We start from the raw sequence: 22316 nt of genomic DNA, 5'->3' as shown, positions 1-22316 counted from the left end.
AACACCAAGTATTGACAAGGATGCAGAGCAATACCCTCATACATGGCTGGGTGTGTGTGTGTGTGAGAGAGAGAGAGAAAGAAATAGTGCAGCTACTCTGGAAAGCCACTTAGTAGTTTCTTTGGAAGTCAGAAAAGACCCACAACCCTGTAATCCCACTCCTAGGTATAGAAATTAAAGAAAAACATATGTCCATAAACGCATAAACAAATGTTACAGCAACTCTATTAATAGTTGTCTTGACCTGGAAACAACCCAAACGGCCCACAGGTGATGGACAGATAAACTAGTGGAGGAGCAGCCATATAATGGGAAAAAAAAGGAATGAACTGATACCCACATGGATGGACCTCAAACCCAGATTCAAAGGTCTCCCTGCTGTATGATTCCAGTAATACCACATTCTGGAGAAGGCAAAGCTGTAGGGACAGGAAAAAAAGAAAAAAAAGGAACAGACAGAATGGGCTTGGGGGAGAGGTTGACTAGGAAGGGTCACCAGGGTATTTTCTGGGGAGCGGGGACTGTTCCGTCTTGTCCTGAAAGTCAGTGACAGGGTAGAAATGTGTAAAAATTCATCAGACTTCACATTTGAGATCTGTCCATTTCTCAATGCGAGGTATATCTCAATTTCTAATAAGTTTTTAGAAGCTCCCGCTCCCCATGCGAGGCTCGAGGGGTCGGCGCTGGGGACTTACGGGGAGGGAGCCGGCCCTGAGGGCCGGTCGGTTCCCGCTCGGGTCCCCTCGGCCGGAAACGCGGCCGCTGCGGCTCCGCCCCCGCTCGCGTCCCGGGTGGGACCCTCCGCTCGCGCCTGCCCGCCTGCGGCGGCGGGGGGCAGCCTGCGGTGCCTCCAGGCTTGGCAGCGGAGGCACGCGCCGGGCACTGGGCCGGGGCTCTGCCGCTGCTCACCCGGGGTCGTCCCAAGCCTCGGCGCCCCTCGCTCCGCAGGGTGGTGCTGCGGCGCCGGCCTCTCTGGCGGTGCAGAACTCGTGCAGCATGCGGTCCCCAGAGGGCAGGGCCGCCATTTGCTAACCCCCGGCGCTCCCCCTGGGGGCCTAGAGCCCCTCAGAAGCCACAGATGCCCAGGGAGGGGACACGCCCTCGTGGATGGTCAGCTGGGAGCATAGCTGGGGAATAAAGGAACCAGGGACAAACCTTCCTGCCCTCGCCAAAGCCCACGCTCTGTGCCGGGCACTGTGGACACAGCCGGGACCAGACAGACAGGGTCCTGGTCACAGGAGCCCTCATCCCAGCGGAGGAAACGGGGTGCACAGCAACAAGCATAAATGACGATTGCACAAAGGTGGAAACTGTGTGGGGTGGGGGGCTCGCGTAGCGGTGGGCACCGAAGGCCCCTGAAAGGTGGGGGATCTGGACAGAGGGACTGCAGGCGGGGCCGGGAGATGAGAATGTGTCCGGAGGGTTGGGTTTGCGGCCAGTGGGTGGAGGCACACGGGAAGTTGGGGGGATGAGGTCAGAGAGCGGCCTGAGGGAGCCTAGACCTTAGAGGAGCGAATTTGAGAGTCCAATCCAATTAAGAGACAGTGGGGCTTGGCCAGCCGCCTGCGGAGAAAAAACGGAGGTAAGAAGTCTGGTTCTACTCACGCTCCATCGCTTGCCCTTTCTGGGCTTCAGTTTCCCTAACTGTATAAAGCACCTGGGTTGGAAGCTCTGGAATTCTGGCTCCTTTCAAACCAAGACTAATGTGACTTCACTTCGGTTGCACAAGATATGTGCCTGCAGACGTTCACAGAGACAGACGGACCTCAACATGCAGAGAAATCAAACAGGCACAGCCAGGTACGCCCTGGGCGGGAGGCTGGACAGAGGGACGTCGGGAGCCGCTGTCTAAGGCGGGCAGTTTAAAGGTCCCGGACCTGAAGGGTGCGCTTCCCGCAGCAGCCACCGGGCGGCGACAGAGACGAGGTTTGCCGCGTCAGAGTTTTTCAATAATTTCAGTTTACAGAAAAGTTGTGAGAATAGTGCCGACAACCTCGGATCACATCTTAACACAGATTCACCGAGTTTTAGCATTCTTACCGGCTTCCTACATATCCAAGTCCTCCTCCGAGTATCAGAGAGTAAGTTGCTCAAGTGGTGTCCCTTGAACCCCTAAACCCTTCAGTGTGTATTTCCCAAGAACAGTACCATTTTGTTTCACAACCACAGCAGTTTTTGAGATCAGGTGATTCAATCATGATGCAATACTATTATTTAATCTGAAAAACCGTATTCAAATATTGCCAGTTGTCCCAGGAAGTCTTTTCTAGCCAACTGTCAATTGCCAAGTGACCCAGGAGGTCCCTCCCAAATCTGGGATCCACTGCAGGATCACATTTAATTGTCCAATTTTAATTGAAATTTATCTGCTATGCTTTCCTGGGCTGAAGTAGTTTGGAAAGGATGGACATAGAGTTCCCGCCTCACCCTTCTTAACGGCATGACCTAGGCAGGTCCCAGGCCCTCTCCACTGAGAGGTGCCAGGTTCTGGGCAGGGCACATGGAGAGGCTGGAGGGGGCAGAGAATGCACCTGCATCTGTGACGGAGTCTGTCTTTCATCCCTCTTGCTCTGACCCATTTCCCCAGGCCTTTGAGCAAGTGTCCATCACAGTCAGGCACCAATGTCTTCAAATGGGGCAGTGACTTCTTGAGAAAGCAGATTCTTGCGTTGGGAAAGAAAGGCAAATGTCCCTCAGCCTGAGGCCAGCAAAAGGCCAGTTGCAAGTCCAGCTCTGGGTCTGGAGAGGAAGAAAGGATCCAAAGCCTGGGGGACAAATCCCTTTGCCAGCTGAGTAGTTTCAGTTTTTTGCTTGCAACAAAGTTGCAGGAATGCCCAATCCTCTTGTTAAGGAATAGAGATTAAACACCATTTCTTTAACTTTTACTATAGAAAATGCGAACATAAACAAAAGCAAGGGAGCTAGAATAATGAACCCTCATGTACCTATTACCTAGCTGCAACAAAATAAATAATTCTTGATGGCGGATTACTATTGGTTTTAGGCATAAAACTCAAAGGCAGTCAAAATAATTGAATGACATTGCTCCAATACTGCTTTTTTTTCTTTTTCCATTGCTTATTTATGTGACAAGACTTCTCAGTGCTTATGCCTGTAAAAATGATAACAAGGAAGAAGAGACTGGCGCTGTCTCCTTATAGTAATGAGGAATAATTACCCAGTGGTACACAAATGGGGGAAATCCAATCAACTCATTAAAAATGCATTCTAATAACATTTTGCTTAGTAAGTACCTATCAACATTTGCAATATATTTATATTGCTTTGATTAACTGCATACTTACAATGTTTGTAATAATAACTTTCGAGACTATCATTTTTCAAATACTTAGTGGCTTATGGACACAGAAAATTAAAAAATTTTTTAAACTTCAGTTTACATCCAGAGTTTTTGCTACAGAGTAGGCTGGTATGCTCAGCAAGACACTTTTAGGCATAGGAATGTATTATGTTAAGTTAAAACTTTGTGGGGTTGATCTGCAGTCAAATGCTCTACCCCCGAGCTCTACCCACTCTTGAGGCAGAGGAATTGAACACAAGTTTCAAAGAGGAAAAAAAAAAAGAGGGAAACCTTATTAATAAACAAGAGTTCATTTGTGTACTTTTCATAAGCATGATGGTGGGTATCCATTGCTCTGTTATACAGATTCACTAGATGTGTTACAAAGAGTGATGAAACAGTTTAACATGACAATGTCAATATTTAAAATATCCCAGAAAGTATATCCCAGAAAGAAGTCCTTCGCATCTGCTTAAACTTTAATACCTTGTAGATGTCAATTTTTTAATTAAGGTATTATTGATATACACTCTTGTGAATGTTTCACATGAGAAACAATGTGATTACTACATTCACCTGTATTTTCAAGTCCCCACCCACACCCCAATGCAGTCACTGTCCATCAGTGTAGTAAGATGTCACAGATTTGGTATTTGCCTTCTCCGTGCTACACTGTCTTCCCCCTGATTCCCCACACCATGTGAACTAAATATAATACCCCTCAATCCCCTTCTCCCTCCCTACCCACCCGCCCTCCCACATTCCTCCCCTTTGGTAACCGCTAGTTCATTGTTGGAGTCTGTGAGTCTGCTGCTGTTTGGTTCCTTCACTTTTGCTTCGTTCTTATTCTCCACAAGTGAGGGAAATCATTTCGCACTTGTCTTTCTCCTCCTGACTTATTTCACTGAGCATAATACCCTCTAGCTCATTCCCACGCTGTTGCAAATGGTAGGATTTGTTTTCTTCTTATGGCTGAATAATATTCCATTGTGTATATGTACCACATATTCTTTATCCACTCATCTACTGATGGACACTTAGGTTGCTTCCATTTCTTGGCTATTGTGAATAGAGCTGCGATAAACATAGGGGTGCATATATCTTTCAAATTGGGCTGCTGCATTCTTAGGGTAAATTCCTAGGAGTGGAATTCCTGGGTCAAATGGTATTTTTATTTTGAGCATTTTGAGGAACCTCCATACTGCTTTCCACAATGGTTGAACTAATTTACATTCCCACCAGCAGTGTAGGAGGGTTCCCCTTTCTCCACAACCTCACCAACATTTGTTGTTGTCTTTTGGATGGTGGCGATCCTTACTGGTGTGAGGTGATATCTCATTGTGGTTTTAATTTGCATTTCTCTGATGACAAGCGATGTGGAGCATCTTTTCATGTGTCTTTTGGCCATCTGAATTTCTTCTTTGGAGAACTGTCTGTTCAGCTCCTCTGCCCATTTTTTAATTGGATTATTTGCTTTTTGTTTGTTGAGGTGTGTGAGCTCTTTATATATTTTGGATGTCAACCCTTTATCGTATCTGTCATTTATGAATATATTCTCCCATACTGTAGGATACCTTTTTGTTCTATTGATAGTGTCCTTTGCTGTACAAAAGCTTTTCAGCTTGATATAGTCCCACCTGTTCATTTTTGCTTTTGTTTCCCTTGCCTGAGGAAATATGTTCATGAAGAAGTCACTCATGTTTATGTCCAAGAGATTTTTGCCTATGTTTTTTTCTAAGAGTTTTATGGTTTCATAACTTTTATTCAGGTCTTTGATCCATTTCCAATTTACTTTTATGTATGGGGTTAGACAATGATCGAGTTTCATTCTCTTACATGTAGCTGTCCAGTTTTGCCAACACCAGCTGTTGAAAGAGGCTGTCACTTCCCCATTGTATGTCCAAGGCTCCTTTATCATATATTTATTGACCATATATGGTTGGATTTATATCCAGACTCTGTAATCTGTTCCATTGTTCTTTTGTTCTGTTCTTGAGCCAGTACCAAATTGTCTTGATTACTGTGGCTTTCTAGTAGAGCTTGAAGTTGGGGAGCATAATCCCCCCAGCTTTATTTTTCCTTCTCAGGATTGCATTGGCTATTCGGGGTCTTTTGTGGTTTCATATGAATTTTAAAACTATTTGCTCTACTTTATTGAAGAATGCTGTTGGTATTTTGATAGGAATTGCATTGAATCTGTAGATTGCTTTAGGCAGGATGGCCATTTTGACAATATTAATTCTTCCTATCCATGAGCACGGGATGTGTTTCCATTTATTGGTATCTTCTTTAATTTCTCTCATGAGTGTCTTGTAGTTGTCAGAGTATAGGTGTTTCACTTCTTTGGTTAGGTTTCTTCCTAGGTATTTTATTCTTTTTGATGCAATTGTGAATGGAATTGTTTTTCTGATTTCTCTTTCTGCTAGTTCATCATTAGTGTATAGGAATGCAACAGATTTCTGCATATTAATTTTGTATCTTGCAATTTTGCTGAATTCAGATATTAGATCTAGTAGTTTTGGAGTGGATTCTTTAGGATTTTTTATGTACAATATCATGTCATCTGCAAACAGTGACAGTTTAACTTCTTCCTTACCAGTCTGGATGCCCTTTATTTCTTTGTGTTGTCTGATTGCTGTGGCGAGGACCTTCATAACTATGTTGAACAAAAGTGGAGAAAGTGGGCATCCTTGTCTTGTTCCCGATCTTAAAGGAAAGGCTTTCAGCTTCTCACTGTTAAATATGATGTTGGCTGTGGGTTTGTCATGTATGGCCTTTATTATGTTGAGGTACTTGCCCTCTGTACCCATTTTGTTGAGAATTTTTATCATGAATGGATGTTGAATTTTGTCAAATGCTTTTTTGGCATCTATGGAGATGATCATGTGGTTTTGTCCTTCTTTTTGTTGATGTAGTGGATGATGTTGATGAATTTTCTAATATTATACCATCCTTGCATCCCTGGAATAAATCCTACTTGATCATGGTGGATGACCTTTTTGATATATTTTTGAATTCAGTTTGCTGATATTTTGTTGAGTATTTCTGCATCTATGTTCATCAGGGATGTTGGCCTGTAATTTTCTTTTATTGTGGTGTCTTTGCCTGGTTTTGGTATTAGAGTGATGCTGGCCTCATAGAATGAGTTTGGAAGTATTCCCTCTTCTTTTACTTTTTGGAAAAGTTTGAGGAGGATGGGTATTAGATCTTCACTAGATGTTTGATAAAATTCAGCGGTAAAGCCATCTAGTCCAGGGTTTTATTCTTAGATAGTTTTTTGATTACCAATTCAATTTTGTTGCTAGTAATTGGTCTATTAAGATTTTCTGTTTCTTTCTGGGTCAGCCTTGGTAGATTGTATTTTTCTAGAAAGTTGTCCATTTCTTCTAAGTTATCCAGTTCATTAGCATATAATTTTTCATAGTATTCTCTAATAATTCTTTGTATTTCTGTGGTGTCTGTACTGATTTTCCCCTTCTCATTTCTGATTCTGTTTATGTGTGTAGACTCTCTTTTTTTCTTGGTTAAGTCTGGCTAGTGGTTTATCTATTTTGTTTATTTTTCTTGAAGAACCAGCCCTGATTTCATTGATTCTCTATTTATTCTTCTCAATTTTATTTATTTCTGCTCTAATCTTTATTAAGTTCCTCCTCCTACTGACTTTGGGCCTCATTTGTTCTTTTTCTAGTTTCATTAATTGTGAGTTTACACTGTTTATATGGGCTTGTTCTTCTTTCCTGAGGTAGGCCTGTATTGCAATATACTTCCCTCTTAGCATGGCCTTCGCTGCATCCCACAGATTTTCTGGTGTTGTATTGTTGTTGTCATTTGCCTCTATAAATTGCTTGGTGTCTTTTTATTTGGTCATTGATCCATTGGTTATTTAGGAGCATGTTTTGGAGTCTCCATGTGTTAGAGGGATTTTTCATTTTCTTTGTGTTATTTCTAGTTTCATACATTTGTGGTCTGAGAAGCTGGTTGGTACAATTTCAATCTTTTTAAATTCACTGAGGCTCTTTTTGTGGCCTAGTATATGATCTATTCTTGAAAATGTTCCATGTGCACTTGAGAAGAATGTGTATCCTGCTGCTTTTGGGTGTAAAGTTCTGTAGATGTTTGTTAGGCCATTTGTTCTAATGTGTTGTTCAGTGCCTGTCTACTTACTTATTTTCTGTGTGGTTGATCTGTCCTTTGGAGTGAGTGGAGTGTTGAAGTCTCCTAGAATGAATGCATTGCATTCTATTTTCCCTTTTAATTGTTAGTATTTGTTTCATATATGTAGGTGATCCTTTGTTGGGTGCATATTTATAATGGTTATATCTTCTTGTTGGGTTGACCCCTTTATCATTATGTAATGTCCTTTGTCTCTTGTGACTTTCTTTCTTTTGAAGTCTATTTTGTCTGATACAAGTACTGCAACACCTGCTTTTTTCTCCTTATTAGTTGCATGAAATATCTTTTTCCATCCCTTCACTTTTAGTCTGTGTATGTCTTTGGGTTTAAAGTGAGTCTCTTTAGGCAGCATATAGATGGGTCTTGTGTTTTTATCCATTCAGTGACTCTATGTCGTTTGATTGGTGCATTCATACCATTTACATTTAGGGTGATTATCAATAAGTATGTACTTATTGTCATTGCAGGCTTTAGATTCATGGTTACCAAAGGTTCGAGGTTAACTTCCTTACTATCTAAGAATTTAACTTAACTCACTCAGTATGCTATTACAAACACAATCTAAAGGTTCTTTTTTCTCCTCCTTTTTCTTCCTCCTCCATTCTTTGTATGTTATGAATCATATTCTGTACTCTTTGTCTATCCCTTGACTGACTTTAGGGGTAGTTGATTTAAGTTTGTATTTGCCTAGTAATTAACTGTTCTACTTTCTTTACTGTGGTTTTATTACCTCTGGTGACTGCTATTAAACCTTAAGAACACTTCCATCTATAGCAGTCCCTTCAAAATACACTGTAGAGATGGTTGGTGGGAGGTAAATTCTCTCAGCTTTTGCTTATCTGGAAATTGTTTATTCCCTCCTTCAGATTTAAATGATAATCTTGCCGGATAAAGTAATCTTGGTTCCCGGCCCTTCTGCTTCATTGCATTAAATATACCATGCCACTCCCTTCTGGCCTGTGAGGTTTCTGCTGAGAAGTCTGATGATAGCCTGATGGGCTTTCTTTTGTATGTGACCTTTTTTCTCTCTCTGGCTGCTTTCAATAGTCTGTCCTTATCCTTGATCTTTGCCATTTTAACTATTATATGCCTTGGTGTTGTCTTCCTTGGGTCCCTTGTGTTAGGAGATCTGCGCACTTCCATGGCCTGAGAGACTATCTCCTTCCCCAGACTGGGGAAGTTTTCAGCAATTACCTCCTCAAAGACACTTTCTATCCCTTTTTCCCTCTCTTTTTCTTCTGGTACCCCTATAATACAAATATTGTTCCATTTGGATTGGTCACACAGTTCTCTCAATATTCTTTCATTCTTAGAGATCCTTTTATCTCTCTGTGCCTCAGCTTCTTTGTATTCCTCTTCTCTAATTTCTACTTAATTTATCGTCTCCTCCACCATATATAATCTGCTTTTAAAACCTTCTTTTGTATGTTTCATTTCTGATACTATGTTCCATAATGATTGGATCTCTGACTGGAATTGGAATTCATTCCTGAGTTCTTGAATATTTTTGTGTGCCTCCATGAGCATGTTTATGATTTTTGTTTTGAAATCTCTTTCAGGAAGATTCATGAGATCAGTTTCATTTGCCTCTGTCTGTTGAATCAAGTTCATTTGATGTTTCATATTTGTATGTGGTCTCCTCTGGTGCCCAGAAGCTCTAATCCCTGGGGCTGCTCAGCCCCTGGAGCGGTTTTGGTGCATGGGGGGAGGAAAGAGCTGTTTCTTGCTTTCTGGTTGCTATGCCTGTCTTGACTGCCAGAACAAGTGGGCCGAGCACACAGGTATAAGCCTCAATGCCTTGCGTTTGTAGCTGTTGTAGGCAGGGCTTCCCTCTGGCTGGCCTGATGCCACAGCAGGGTTTGCCGGTTTGCAAGCCAGGTGCGGGCTGACTGGGAGGATGGCGCAGCAGGCTGTGTATCACTGTGGGGGGCCTTGGAGCTGTGTAGCTGGCCACTGAGTGGAGCGCCTGAAGATCGTGAAAGCTCCCAACCTGCTGGGCAGAGTGCACCTGGACAATTTTGTCTACCTGTCCTTTCTCCTGAGCAGTAAGCTCTGTGCAATCCTTGCCCCTTTAGCAGCCCTTTCAGTGTTAGAAAGTCTCTCAGAGTGCCCGCCTTTCTTTTGTCCCAGAGCAGCCAGATATGGATCCCTGCTTTCCATACACGGCTGGAATCTCAGTCTCTCCAGGAATTCTGCCTTCTTGCTTTCCAACCCCCTCATCACGAGAGTACCATGTAAGCACTGTGAAATGTAGGTTTGTGCTCCCAGAGCAGATCTCTGGAGTTAGGTATTTAGCAGTCCCAGGCCTCCACTCCCTCCCCACTCCATTTCTCTTCCTCCTGCTGGTGGGCTGGGGTGGGGGAAGGGCTTGGGTCCCACAGGGCCACAGCTTTGGTACATTACCCCGTTCGGTGAGGTCTGCTCTTTTCTCCAGATGTATGCAGTCTGGCGCAGCCTTCTTTCCTGTTGCTCTTTCAGGATTAGTTGTATTAATTATATTTTCATATTATATGCGGTTTTAGAAGGAGGCCTCTGTCTCACCTTTCATGCTGCCATCTTTAAAGCGTGTGAGAGTGAGCAGATTCTTCTAGGGGCCCACCCATAACAGTGTGCGGACCTCTACCAGATGGCACCAGGGAGCTGGGTGTGCAGTGTGGACCCAGAAGGCAGGAGGTCTGCTCTGACCACTCCGTGAGACCTCACAGAGACATTTCCCCAGGTACCCACTGCCCTTCTCTGTGCTGACCATCAGGGCTTCACAGGACAAACCAGGCCCTCAGGGTGCTCTGTGGTTCTGTCCAGGTGCTCTGGGTGGAGGGATGGCAGAGGTGTTGTGACCCATCTGGGCTGAGCCTGGTGGAGAGCGGCGGGGTGGCCCTACTGTGAACTGTAGCAATTCCGCTGGGCCCTGGTGGGTCTGTTACACCTCTGGAGCCTGGGCCACCTCTGCTCTCAGTGTCCACTGAGCAGAGGGCAGAAGGGCAAGCCTGAGGCTCTCTTTCAAGACTTCCCTCTCCCCTTCCTCTTCTCTTGCATCTAAAACCCATGGCCTCACCTTGCCAATCAACTCCACCATTTTCTACTTGGCTTACCTTAGTAAGACCCCACATCTCTCTGGCTTCATCAGCAAAATACCATTCACATTAGATTGGGATATGAAACTGTTTTTGTAGATTGTTCCACCTACCAGTCATCTAGCAGGGACAGTGGAGGGTTGGACAGGTAACAGCACAGCCCCTAGAATGGGTGAGTACTCAGCATAAAGTCAGTTATGGGTCCATGCAAGTGTCCCATCAGAAATGTCAGAGTGCCATGCTGCTGTTTAAGGACACAGAAGTGAATATGAAGTGGTTTGTGTTTTAAAGAGCTTGTGAGAGACACATGAATAGAAAAGTTACAGAAATACAACCTGAATCAGATTGGGTGAAGAAAGGGGACTAGTTGGAAGTATACTGGCCTGTCTTGCATGATCAGACCTGGGCGGCCAGCTGGGAGCAGTGGGGTCAGGGCCCTGCCTCTTCTCTCCCCACCTGCCTGCACCTCTCTGCTGACAGCTCTCACTCACCAACTCCATGGTTGCCTGTTCCTGTGACTCCAGAGCGAGGACCGACCTGCTCTCTGGTCCCAAGCTCTACATTCCCAGACTGAGAATATGGTGACTCCTGGTTACAGAGCATGGCAGCAATGAGTGGAGGTGTGGTTCTGGAAGGGAGGGTATTGACAGGAAATGCCTCAGGAGTCCATCACCACATGTGTCTCCTCACTGCAAGTGACAAAATCCAAGTCAAACAGCTTCAGCAATAAAGAGAATTTACTGGCTCATGACACCTGGACGTTCAAGAGATGAAGTGGCTCCAAGCATGGCTGCATCCAGGAGTCAAACTGGTCTCTTCAGGACTCTGTCTCTCATCCCCATGACCTGGCTTTGCCTGTCTCCTTCTCAACTTCATGCTTAGGCAAGGTGGCCTCCTGGCAGCTTGGGATATGTAGGGTCTTTGGAGATAGCAAACCTAGGGAGAAGAGGCCCTTTCTCCCAAAGCAGCCAGCAAGAGCCTCAGCACTGACTCTGACTTGGACCACTTGCCCTTCTCTTGAGCAGGGGTCATGAGGGGATTAGTTCCACTTGAACTATGGGGAGCGAGACTGGGGCAGGGTGTTTCCAGAAAGAGGGCTCAGGGATGTGGTGCAGGAGAATCACACATAAACCAGGCAGCTGCACAGTGAGGCATATGCAGTAACAGCAGCAAAAAGGGGTCACCTGAATGTGGGAGGTCAGGGCAGGTCAGAGAAGAGGCCACGTCAGTCCCCAAAAAGTTATACACAGAATTACCACATAACACAAGTCAATTCTGCTCCTGGGTGATTACCCCAGAATTGAAAACAGGTTCTCAAATGAGGACATGTATACCCATGTTCATAGCAGCAGCATGATTCGCAATAGCCAAAAGGTGGAGACAACCCAAATGTCCATCAGCTGACGATGGATAACCAACATATGGTCTATCCACATAGTAGAGTATCACTCAGCCATGAAAAGGAAGTGATGACACAGAATGGGTGACTCGGAATGACTGAAAACATGCTAAGTGAAAGTGGCCAGACACAAAAGGTCACATATCAGATGATTCCATTTATATGAAATGTCCCCAATAGGTAAATCTATGGAGACAGAGCTCAGAATGGTGGTTAGGAGCAGAAGAGGGGAATGGAGAGCAACTACTTAATGGGTATGTGGTCTGCTCTTGCGGTGATGAGACTGTTTCCAAACTAGACAGAGGTGGTGGTTCACTTCAAAATGGTTAATTTTATGTTTTGTGAATTTTACTTTAATAAAAAAAAAGAACATTTGGCCAGGGGAAAAAAAAGACAATGTATGCTATCTGGTATTTGCTTCAAGAGGATCCAGTTTGAGGGGAGTGAGGAGTGGAGAGCAGGTAGAGATGAAACAAGATTGACAAACTGGTAATTATTGATTGGGGTTTCTTATACTGTTCCTTCTTGGGTCTCTGAAAAATTCCTTAATAGAGTTAAAAAAAAAAAAAGCTTGCCAGGCAGACAAATGAAGGGGGAGGGAAGCAGGTCCAGGCATGAGGCAAGAAGCAGGGGCACCCACACTGGGGTCCTGGGGCCAAGTCCACGGTCACACAGCTAGTGGAAGGCCAAGCTTCCTGCCTTCTTTCATCTCCTGCTTGCTTTCCTTTCTTCCTCCCTCCCTCCCTTCTTTCCTTTTTTGAAATAAAATTTTAGTTATAAGCAGAATTAATCTCAAAGCCACTAGGTCAGCAGTCACAAAGTCCAAGCGCATATCTTACTTATTGGTGGGCCTCATTCAGGACCCATTTAATAATTCTGACAAGTTGGGTCATATGGAGTCCCAGCTCACAGTAGATGAACAGCAGCTTTCAGAGGGGACAGGAAAGGCCTCTGGGTAAGGCAAGCATACTGGTGGTAATGAAATGTGACAGCCCTAGCCCCATAGACAGGAAAGCTCATGAAGGATGTCAGAAAAAGAATGCATGGTCATGCAGGAAATGCAAATCAAAACCACATTGAGATAGGACTTCACACCCCTAGGATGGGTATAATTAAGAAGTCAGATGACAACCACTGCTGATGAGGATGATGGGAGTATCAATGGTGCAGCCACTCTGGAAACAGTCTGATAGTTTCTGATAGAGTCACCACATGGCCCAGAGATGCCACTCCTAGGTGTGTATGCAAGACAAACAAAAACATACCTTCATTCCAAAACTTGTACATGAATGTTTACAGTGGCACTATTCATAATGGCCAAAAAAAAAGAGGGAAATAATCCAAATATCCACCATCTGAATGGATAAAAATGCAGTTTATTCATATAATGGGATATTATTCAGCAATAAAAATGAATGAAGGAATGAAATACTAAAACATGCCACCACATGGATGAAGCATGAAAACACCCTGAGTGAGTGAAGTCAGTTACACAGGAGCCCATATTGTATGACTCCATTTCTCTGAAATGCCAGGAACAGACCATCTACAGATAGAAAGTGGATGAGTGGTTGCTTAGTGCTGGGAGGAGGGGAGAACAGGAGGGTGACAGCTAAGGGGTGCAGCTTCCTTCCTGAGGTGATGAGAATGTTCTGGCATTATTGATGCTGGACCCACAGCTCAGGGAATGGGCTAAGAACACTGAGCAGAACAAATACTTTAAAAGGGTGAACAGTACACCATGTGCAAAGAGTGTCACACTCCAGTCATCCCAGTTAGTTCCTCTGGGCTGACAACCTGGCTGTGACAACTGAATGTGTTTCGGCAGGAAGTGTGTCATTGAATGGTCTGGAAGACATCCACTGAAAATGAGTAAGAGAAAAAAGAGCTTCCGGTGCTTAAAGCAGTGTGACTCAGGGTCTCTATCCAAAGGAGTCCCTGAGGACTGCCTGGGCAGGAACAACAAGCTTTCGGGGGCTTATAACACTTGTGAAGTCAGGTCTTAACATTTCACAAATTACGCATGTTCTTTAGTATGTCTAAGAAAAAAGCTCATTGATAAATTAAAAATTTATATAGATTTTGGGAACCAAATGAAGGGGTCTTAAAATGAGGAAGAACCAAACTATGTGACAGGGCATTTACAATGGACAAAACTTGTGGATTGATGTTTAAAATTCTTACATTTCATGTTGGAAAAATCAACTATTAAAAATAATACTTTTCTTTAAAGGCCTTGAGACAATTTCAAGCTGCCTGTAGTTTCTCTCAGACAGCCTACTGGAGGTGGGTCTGAGCCTGTAATTACTACAGAAAATGAAAATGGAATGGGATGGCACTGAGATTGTAATTCTCTTTTGAACATTAGCTTTTGAAGTACCAGAGTTGTCGTGACATGCTCTGTAAGAATTCTGACCTGTTGGACTAAGTTCACAGATTTCATGAAGCACATTTTGAAGGGAATTTGCCCAGTTATTTTAATGCCCCCATTCATGTGCTATGTGTCAAGACCAAGATACCTTATGTTTAATTTTTTTAGATCGTGAAATCTTTCATTACAGTAAGACAACAGAACACCTGCGTACCCACCCATAATGGTCTTATTATTAATAATACAAAATTAATATGCAGACATTTTACTACCCTTGCTTCATTTTATTATTCCTCCCCTGGCTTCCTGCTCCCTCTCCTCCCCCATGTACACAACCATGTTATGATCATGCCTGGATCTCAACTGCAGATTCCCACCTTGTCCTGTCACTGATATTTAACCCCTAGACCATGAGCTGGGCACTAAGTACTATATCATTTTATTGCTGGACAAGAACTGAGGTGGCTTATAGTAAGGGAACTGATGTCCAGAAAAGGTAAGTGGTTTGCCTTTACAAGATAACAGAGTCTGAAATCCACAAATTGTGCTTTCTTGTCCAGCAAAATGGAATAGTAGAAATGGCATGGGCTTCAGAGGCAAACTCAGTGGAGTTCAAATCCTGATATGGCCATTTACAAGGGAAACAACTTGTCCATAGGAAAAAATCCAAACACCTGAGCCCCCGTTTTCTTCTGTGACATGGAAATTATACCAGCTCCTCTTCAGAGCACTTGCAAGAATCAGAAATCTAACAAGTGGCACTGCGCTTGGCATGGAATAAGAATTCACAAAGAGCAATCTCGAATTCCACTTTTTAATGAGTACCTATTATGTGCCAGGCATCGTTTCAGGCACTGAGGTCACAGCCATGAATGTGACAATGTCCCTGCATTGTGATGGTTAAAAAATCACCAGTAAAACCTATCACTAACCAATTGTATGTGATCCATTTGAAAGTTTTTGTTTTCTATGCCCGTGATGTTCTCTTCTGTTGCTCCTATGGTCTCTGTTTCCCTGATTCATACTGATTTTTTTGTTTCCCAGACCAACCTAAGAGCTGAGGCTGGCCAGAGACAACCCAAATGACGGCTATCGAGTTAGTCATCAGGTGAGAATGGGAGACGAGATATTCTGGAGATCCAGATGAATGAGACAGATTCCTGTCTCAAATAATTCTTGGTCTGTTGGCAATATTAATAATCGAGACCATTTGTGGAGTACTTACTTGAGGTCAGGTGTTAGGTGAGGCACTGTACAATTAATACTTTTTAATTAACTATTTCTTTTAATCAACCTTTTCTTTAAGGTATAATTTACTTTCATAGTGGTTTGCTGGACCTTTCAATAGAGTCTCAGTTAACTACTGAAATGAAGATTTCTAAAAGAAAATTCTATTGTACAGCTTAAACATTCATGAAGGCAGAAATCTGAATAAATTTTGCCATCCTAATGAAGCATCGTAATGACAAAGGTGACAGTATTAAAAAAATAAGAATGGACCTCTGAGCCTCCTATACTCTAAGTTCCCAGATTTCAGATAAAATTTTGAAGCTCCACCCATTACAGGATCAAAAGGCAAAAGACCAAATACCTTGGACAGCATTTCTCAACTGATCCACTTGGGTGACATGAAAAAGAGGCTACCGACTCCTTTTGAAAGGACTATAATTATCTTTAAAGACAAGGCTGAGTGACTACTCTCTCCAGACCTTTAAAGGCTTCCTTTGTAGCCACAGGGTAAGCCTTTAGCATGGCCTTCAAGATTTCTTGTAACCTATTCCCCACCCCCACCCTTCACTGTTTTTGTTACTGATTCACACATTCTTCCAGGCAGTCTACCAGCCATTCAAGGCTTCCATCCGTTGCTTGAACCACTCACCTCGGACATTTCACCTCTGTGCTTCTGCCAATAGCGTTTCTTCAAGTTGGAATATCCTTCTCACTCATCTCCTCATCCCAAACCCATCACCTCTCGGCCCGGATACCACTGCCTCCTCACGGAGCCTTTCCCAATTGCCCTGTCAAAACTGCTTCCTTCTCTTCACTCCCTCACATGGCTTCTGGCTCTTTTACAACATTCATTTTGTTCTACTAAGATCCTTTTTCCTTGACTGAGCACCTATCTCCACAGCCTTGTCTTCTACGCAGAGTGGCTCTCAAACGCTGCTGGATGAGTAGGGCTGAAGTGAAGGACTGTCCCAGCGGCTGCAGTCACTTCTCCATGTGTCCCCCTGACCATAGGATAGCCATTTGACCACCAAGCCCAGAAATCCAGGGCTGGAAGAAAGCCCAGTAGGTGGTCCAACCTTGGTCCACAGCCCCTTCTAAGACAATCCTAAAGAAAAAGATGGTCTGTTAGAACCTGACATTAGAAACACTATCAACCCTTCTCACTTCTCCTCAATGGACCTGTTATTTTTTTTAAGTTTTGATACTTTTAATTAAAAAAAGAAAACCACCAACACATTCATTTTCAGAGGTTATTTTACAGGAGTCAACAAGCATGGAAGTCTGCCCACTGCCTTTCCCAGAAGTAACTACTCGGGACAGTTTAACATGCAGTTTTGTTTCTACACATTTACACACATATTTTATACCAATGAGAACATTTTCAGCATAAGTAGGAGACAATATTCTATTTCACCTTTGGTTTTTAAATTCTCTTCATTTAACACACCGATTACACATGAGGCTGGACATTTTCTTTGGAATGCATCTTGGCCATTCGTTTCTTTTCCTGTGAACTATTTCTTCATAACCTTTGCCTACTTTTCTAATGAGTTGGCTGTTTTCTTCTTGGTTTCTATTAACTCCTAAACTCACACACTATGAACACCCATCTTTTGCTACATATGTTGCACAGACCTATTTCTATCACATTCATTTACCATTTCCTGAAAGTATAATTGCAGGCAAGCCATCAACCAAGCCTTAGTTTCCTTACCTAGATAATGAGGAGAATTAAGTGGGACCCGCATGCCAAGTATGAGCATTATGCCTGGCATTCAGTAAGTACGTGGTAAATGTTGGTAAATGTTGGCTACTCTTTATTACCTAGGTGTGTAGTTTAGCCCATTAAAAATCATACATTTGAATCCCTTAGGTGAGGCATACATTGTTCTAGTTGGCTATACCGTTCCTTGCCTCCCCTTCCTGGCATCTCAGATTTTGTCAACAACTCTCCACTTGCCAAAGTTTCTAGTGTATGAAAATAAAGTAGGCTTTGAAATTATGTATCACCCATGATATGTTATACAACACTAGGATGTCCCAGTTACTGGGCCACCTACTTATGGAGCACCTTGGAGTTGGACAATGTACAACCCACACATCTATACATGGCAGCCTGGTCCACATTTCAAGAAGGGCATTCTCACAGCAATTTTAAAAGCTTTCCCAAGAGGCATCCCTTAATTTTATAGACTGGGTAGGACACAAGGAGCTATTAAGCCAGTAGTGTGCCCCAATATCTCAACTTCCAGATTGGCAAAGTGGACAGTCTGAAATAATGTATATAAAACCCAGGGAGACAGGGACAGCCACCCGGCCATCTGTTATGGTTTTAAGACAATGGCTAGCTAATACATGCATGCATGCAAACACGGTTTCTAATGCACAAAGCAGTGGAAAGTTTTGAGACTGACAAACTTGTTCCTGGAAACTTAATATGCAAAAATGAAGAGCAAAATAAACCCAAGTCCAACCACCTCGTTAATAGCTGACGGCTTTATTTCAATTTATATGTACAGTAAAAGTGCTGCTGAGAATATACAGCAACTAGACAAAACATAAATTTAATTCTCTCTCAACAATTAGCAGCTTAAGATCTATCAACTACAGTGTTAACGTTCACACGTTCACAAGTGTCATTTCTGTACTTTTCAATTCGTGCAAGTGAGTTTTTATTCTTACACACTTTGATAAAACACACAGTCTAGTAGTCAATCCTATGGAGGGCATCACCCAGCATACACAACACACAGACAGAAATGTTAACTCTTAGAACCACATTCAAAATCTCCAGTTTCATTTGGGGGTGAGAACTATAATTTTTCCTGTGTCAATCTGTTGATTAGGACATTTGGTTTTGTTTTGGATGCACTTTTTTCCAAAGCTGAAAGGCAGCTCCTCACTGGAACTCACTCAGAATTCAGCACTTCATCGGACTGTACCTCAGAGGATTTTGAAATCAGGAACAAAACCAAATTCAGTGAAGACCACATAAAAATATGCCCCTTTTTAGGACATGTCTAGCAAGGAAGGCTTGACCCCAGTGTTTTTTCTTGGTATCAGATTTTTACCTCCATTGGGTAGAGTGGGTAGAAGAGGTACAGAGAAGAGAGAGGAGCCCAGTCAGTGAAGTGTAAAACTTAACCTACTTTTGCTTCTTAAGGAGCCTGTAGGGCAGAAAGCCTTCCTTGCTAGGATGCAGCGAGTGTATATGATGGGATCAGAATTGGAGCAGACAGAAGTGCCCTTCAGTTATCATAAAAAAGGTAAAATGTTAGTCATTTTAGAACTAGCACAGAGTCACACAGGCTGCCCCAGCCAGCCTCCCGCACCAGCACTAATAAGTCATCCAGCAATGCTTCATTTTCCAAAGGGAACGAATGCCCAGAGTGTGTTAAAGAGGTGGAGCATTAATGCAAGGGGAAGTTTCACAGAGCAGAACAAGTGTTAAATCATTAGAGTGAGGTTAGAGAAGAGCTTAAGAGCTTAAGAATACATAAGAGAATCCAAGAACAGCCACAATGCCAAGAAACTCAAAGGCAGCACATATGGGCAGCAGAGCGTGGGGGAGGTAAGGAAAACAGATGCACACATACAAATAGCATCAAATGCAGGCAACTGTTGGGCCTGGTGAATCATCAAGGGACAAGAGAGCTTTCTAGCCATTACTGTGCCTGACCTAGCCTGAAGGTCCTTCCTAAGACAGTCTGAGAGAGGAGGATGGAACATTAGCACAGGCCTGTTTGGCTGGGAGCTCAGGGGCTCTCCAGAGCTGAAAACCTTCGATAGAAACTGTCCCAAAGCAAACAGGAACAATTTTAATCTACCTTTCATAGTTATTTCTGGAGCCCACAAAACTTAGTAGCTCTATACAGTTTAGGGGATTCAAAGGTTCATTGAAATACTGGAGGACTGTGGCTAGAGCATCTTTTCAAAACTTTGTGGGAGCTCTTTTCCCTACTCTGAGCAATTAACACTAAAGTAGAATGTTAGGACTGTAAGTCTGACAAAATCATGGTGTCCTTTGGTACTCCTGTCTAAAGTCATTACTGTATTTTTAAGCAAAGTTAACATCTTAAACACATAGGCATGGGAAGAATTTGTTTTTGATCTGAACATGAATTGGTTCCAATTACTTCTTAATAGAAAAACCACCCCTATGGTCCCTGTTCCGGGCACGAATTTTGAGAGGTCAGCAGAGCTAACAGGTTTACAGTCACCTGGGGATGGAGTGAAGATTGGGTACCTGAGTTAAAATATCAAAATGATTATGGAAACATGCTGACTTGGAGAAGGCCAGTCTGCCAAAACCACAGGAGGCTGTTGTTGTCATGTAAACCATCCTCTCAGGCAGAGAAGGCAATGCTCATCTAGTTCCAGAAGAATTTTCTGGCATGGGGGAAATGGGCAAAGCATGCTTTGCTACTCTTCTGAGGGCATATTTTGTGGCCCCCAGCTCATCACTTAGTTGTACCAACCTGAGGCTCAGTGCAAACAGCATTTGCGATCCAACACTATGAATATGGGAAGATTAGCTAAGCTTCCTCGGGATGCTCTCAAAGCCCAGTTCCATTTCAGTTATAGGATGGGGAGGAAGGCTCGGTCCTCTTTTCTAAACTGCCTGTAAAAGTCCACTGAGTCCAGTTACGTTAATGAGTCAGTCTTGCTGAACAGAAAGCTGACAACATTTTACAACCCAAACTTGGGGTCCTTCTAACCTGACATTATTCTTTTCTTTCTTTAGGGAGAATCAGCTTCAGTTGATTCTCTCAGGCAGACAGAATAAAGCTTTGAAATTAAGGATGCTGGGGCCAAAATGCAGCCAGAAGATTCCACTTCACTTTGGTTTCAATAATTAGGGGGTGTTAAAAAAAATAAATTAGGGAAAGAAGCACAAGGAATTATTTATGACTCTCATAATACAGTCTCAATTTTTCCTAAAGACAACCCCACCAAAGTCACTGGGTGAACATTTTCTTGGGGCAAACAAGTCTCTCTCCTATCACGCTGGTTTGTGGAGACAGTCTCCCCCTCTCCCTGCATACCCTATTCCTCTCCAACCAAACCAAGTGGTGGTGTGGGGGTGGCAGGACACCAAAAAGCAGCAGCAGCGGCCAGAGGAGGGAGTTCTAGGCTGCATTTTAAAACAACGGCATCAGAGGGGGGCATTTATAGCAAAGTCTTCATTTACTCAAACTGTTCCAAGACAAGAGGGAGCAGCACACTTACATAGCCACACATTTCTTCATTTAAAAACATCACTTCTTTATTTCAAAGGAAAAATAAAAGACCCTCCCAACCCTTTCCAAAAAAACCCAATAATAATAATAACAATAATAAAAAATCCTACTGGAAACCATGAGGAAGCACTGAGAGTTTGAGTATTACATTCTTCAAGTATGCTGTTCGGGTGTTTTGTTTTTTATGTTGGTGACTATACACATATTTTTAAAAAACCTTAAAAGTGCGGCCAAGGGATTTTGCTTAAAATTAAGTATTTAGAGGGCTACTTCAAAATACTGTAGTAGGACTGTGCAGTGATCCTGTGGGCCAAGATGCTCTCACTTTTGTATCCTGGCACCAGGTTCAAAAGTGATCATAGTTCCAGGGTTAGCATGAGTGGCCAACATAGGTGGTAAAGCCAGGGAGAGCCATGTGTTCGTCCACAGACAAGGACAATCCACCCTGAATCCAAAAATTCAGACACGGAATGGTAGGATTTCACAGTATAGTTAGTCTGGGAGGGGAGAGGTGGTGCCCAGACAAGGCAGGGTGTCAGGTTGACCAGTTCCCCGAGTCAGGTTTTCGCATCTTTTTAGGGGTTTTAGTGCAGTCCTTCAAGCCACAGTTTAGAATGCCCTTCAATGTGCTCCGGATTGTTGATTCATAGTAAAGGGCTGTTTTAAGATTTGCATCCCAAGGAAAATCATGCTACATAAAAATGATCCAAGATTTTTGCCCAAAAAACTTCTTGGATAAAATCTAAAAAATACTATTGCAGTTGCGTCTCTTGAAGAAAAAAACATTATTCTAAATGTAAACAGATTCACTCAACTCTTGTCGTAGAAAACTTCGGAGGAGGTAAGCGGCCGCCCACTTGGCCGCATGCACTCGCCGGGGTGGGGCCGCCTGGCGGCGCCGGCGTCACCGGGGACACGTGAAGAACCGCTCCGCGTAGCTGAAGAGGGCGTCCCAGTGCTTCCAGAGAAAGGCAAGGAGAACCACCAGGAATAAAGTGCTGAACGTCCTGTTGCGAGTCTTCATGAGAGGCAGCACGCAGTTGGCCACTGTGGAGACGAAGACCAGCAGGACAGCCATGACCGCCAGCAGGACGTTGATGAGCTTGCCTAGCAGGTTCCGCGCAGTGGCGCTCTCGAGGCCCTCTAGCTGTACCACCTGCTGCTGCTGCTGCTGCAGCTCCATCTTGGAGATGCGCGTCTGGCAGGCCTCTAGCGCCTCCTGCGGGCCAGAACGGGACAGGTCAGCCTTCTGCTGCCCACTGCGGCCACTGACGTGCAGAGCCTTGAGTGGGAGGCCGCGCAGGGAACGCACTGCCACGCTTGCCTGCGCCTCCCTGGCCACACTTAGGTTTGCTCTTGAATAACTGACCTCAATTCTGACTTCCTTTTTTTCATTTTTAATTATTAATTTAAATCATATTAATTGCACAGGACACATACTTGTTAAACCTAAAAATTTTCAAATAGGATATGTAGTCTCTCAGTGTTGTCCTCAGCTCCAGTCCCTGCCCTTGAAGTAGCCCTGTCA

General features: G+C 43.6%; 1 protein-coding gene and 1 long non-coding RNA gene across 11 annotated transcripts in view; one reads left to right on the top strand and one right to left on the bottom strand.

The window, feature by feature from the left end:
• The first annotated feature begins 228 nt into the window (after positions 1-228).
• Positions 229-15878, top strand: LOC130684661 (uncharacterized). Its single transcript, XR_008999032.1, has 3 exons — positions 229-1303; positions 1636-1800; positions 14879-15878. It is a non-coding gene; the product is annotated as an uncharacterized LOC130684661 (long non-coding RNA).
• The window catches only part of TMCC1 (transmembrane and coiled-coil domain family 1), a 343299-nt gene continuing 333798 nt past the window's right edge, over positions 12816-22316 (bottom strand). For 8 of the 10 annotated variants that reach the window (XM_036911433.2, XM_036911436.2, XM_057506348.1 and 5 more), the window contains one exon: positions 18023-22007. In XM_036911433.2, coding sequence (XP_036767328.2) covers positions 21693-22007 — 315 coding nt within the window. In that variant the 3' untranslated portion in view covers positions 18023-21692. Of the gene's footprint in view, positions 13180-16423; positions 16654-18022; positions 22008-22316 lie in introns of those variants that run through there. The other 2 variants (XM_036911435.2, XM_057506354.1) reach the window with 2 other exon arrangements.

This window comes from Manis pentadactyla, chromosome 1, assembly GCF_030020395.1.
Source record: "Manis pentadactyla isolate mManPen7 chromosome 1, mManPen7.hap1, whole genome shotgun sequence".
Taxonomy (NCBI): domain Eukaryota; kingdom Metazoa; phylum Chordata; class Mammalia; order Pholidota; family Manidae; genus Manis; species Manis pentadactyla.
Note: the sequence above shows the minus strand (reverse complement) of the source record. Positions and strands in the feature narration are given on the sequence as shown.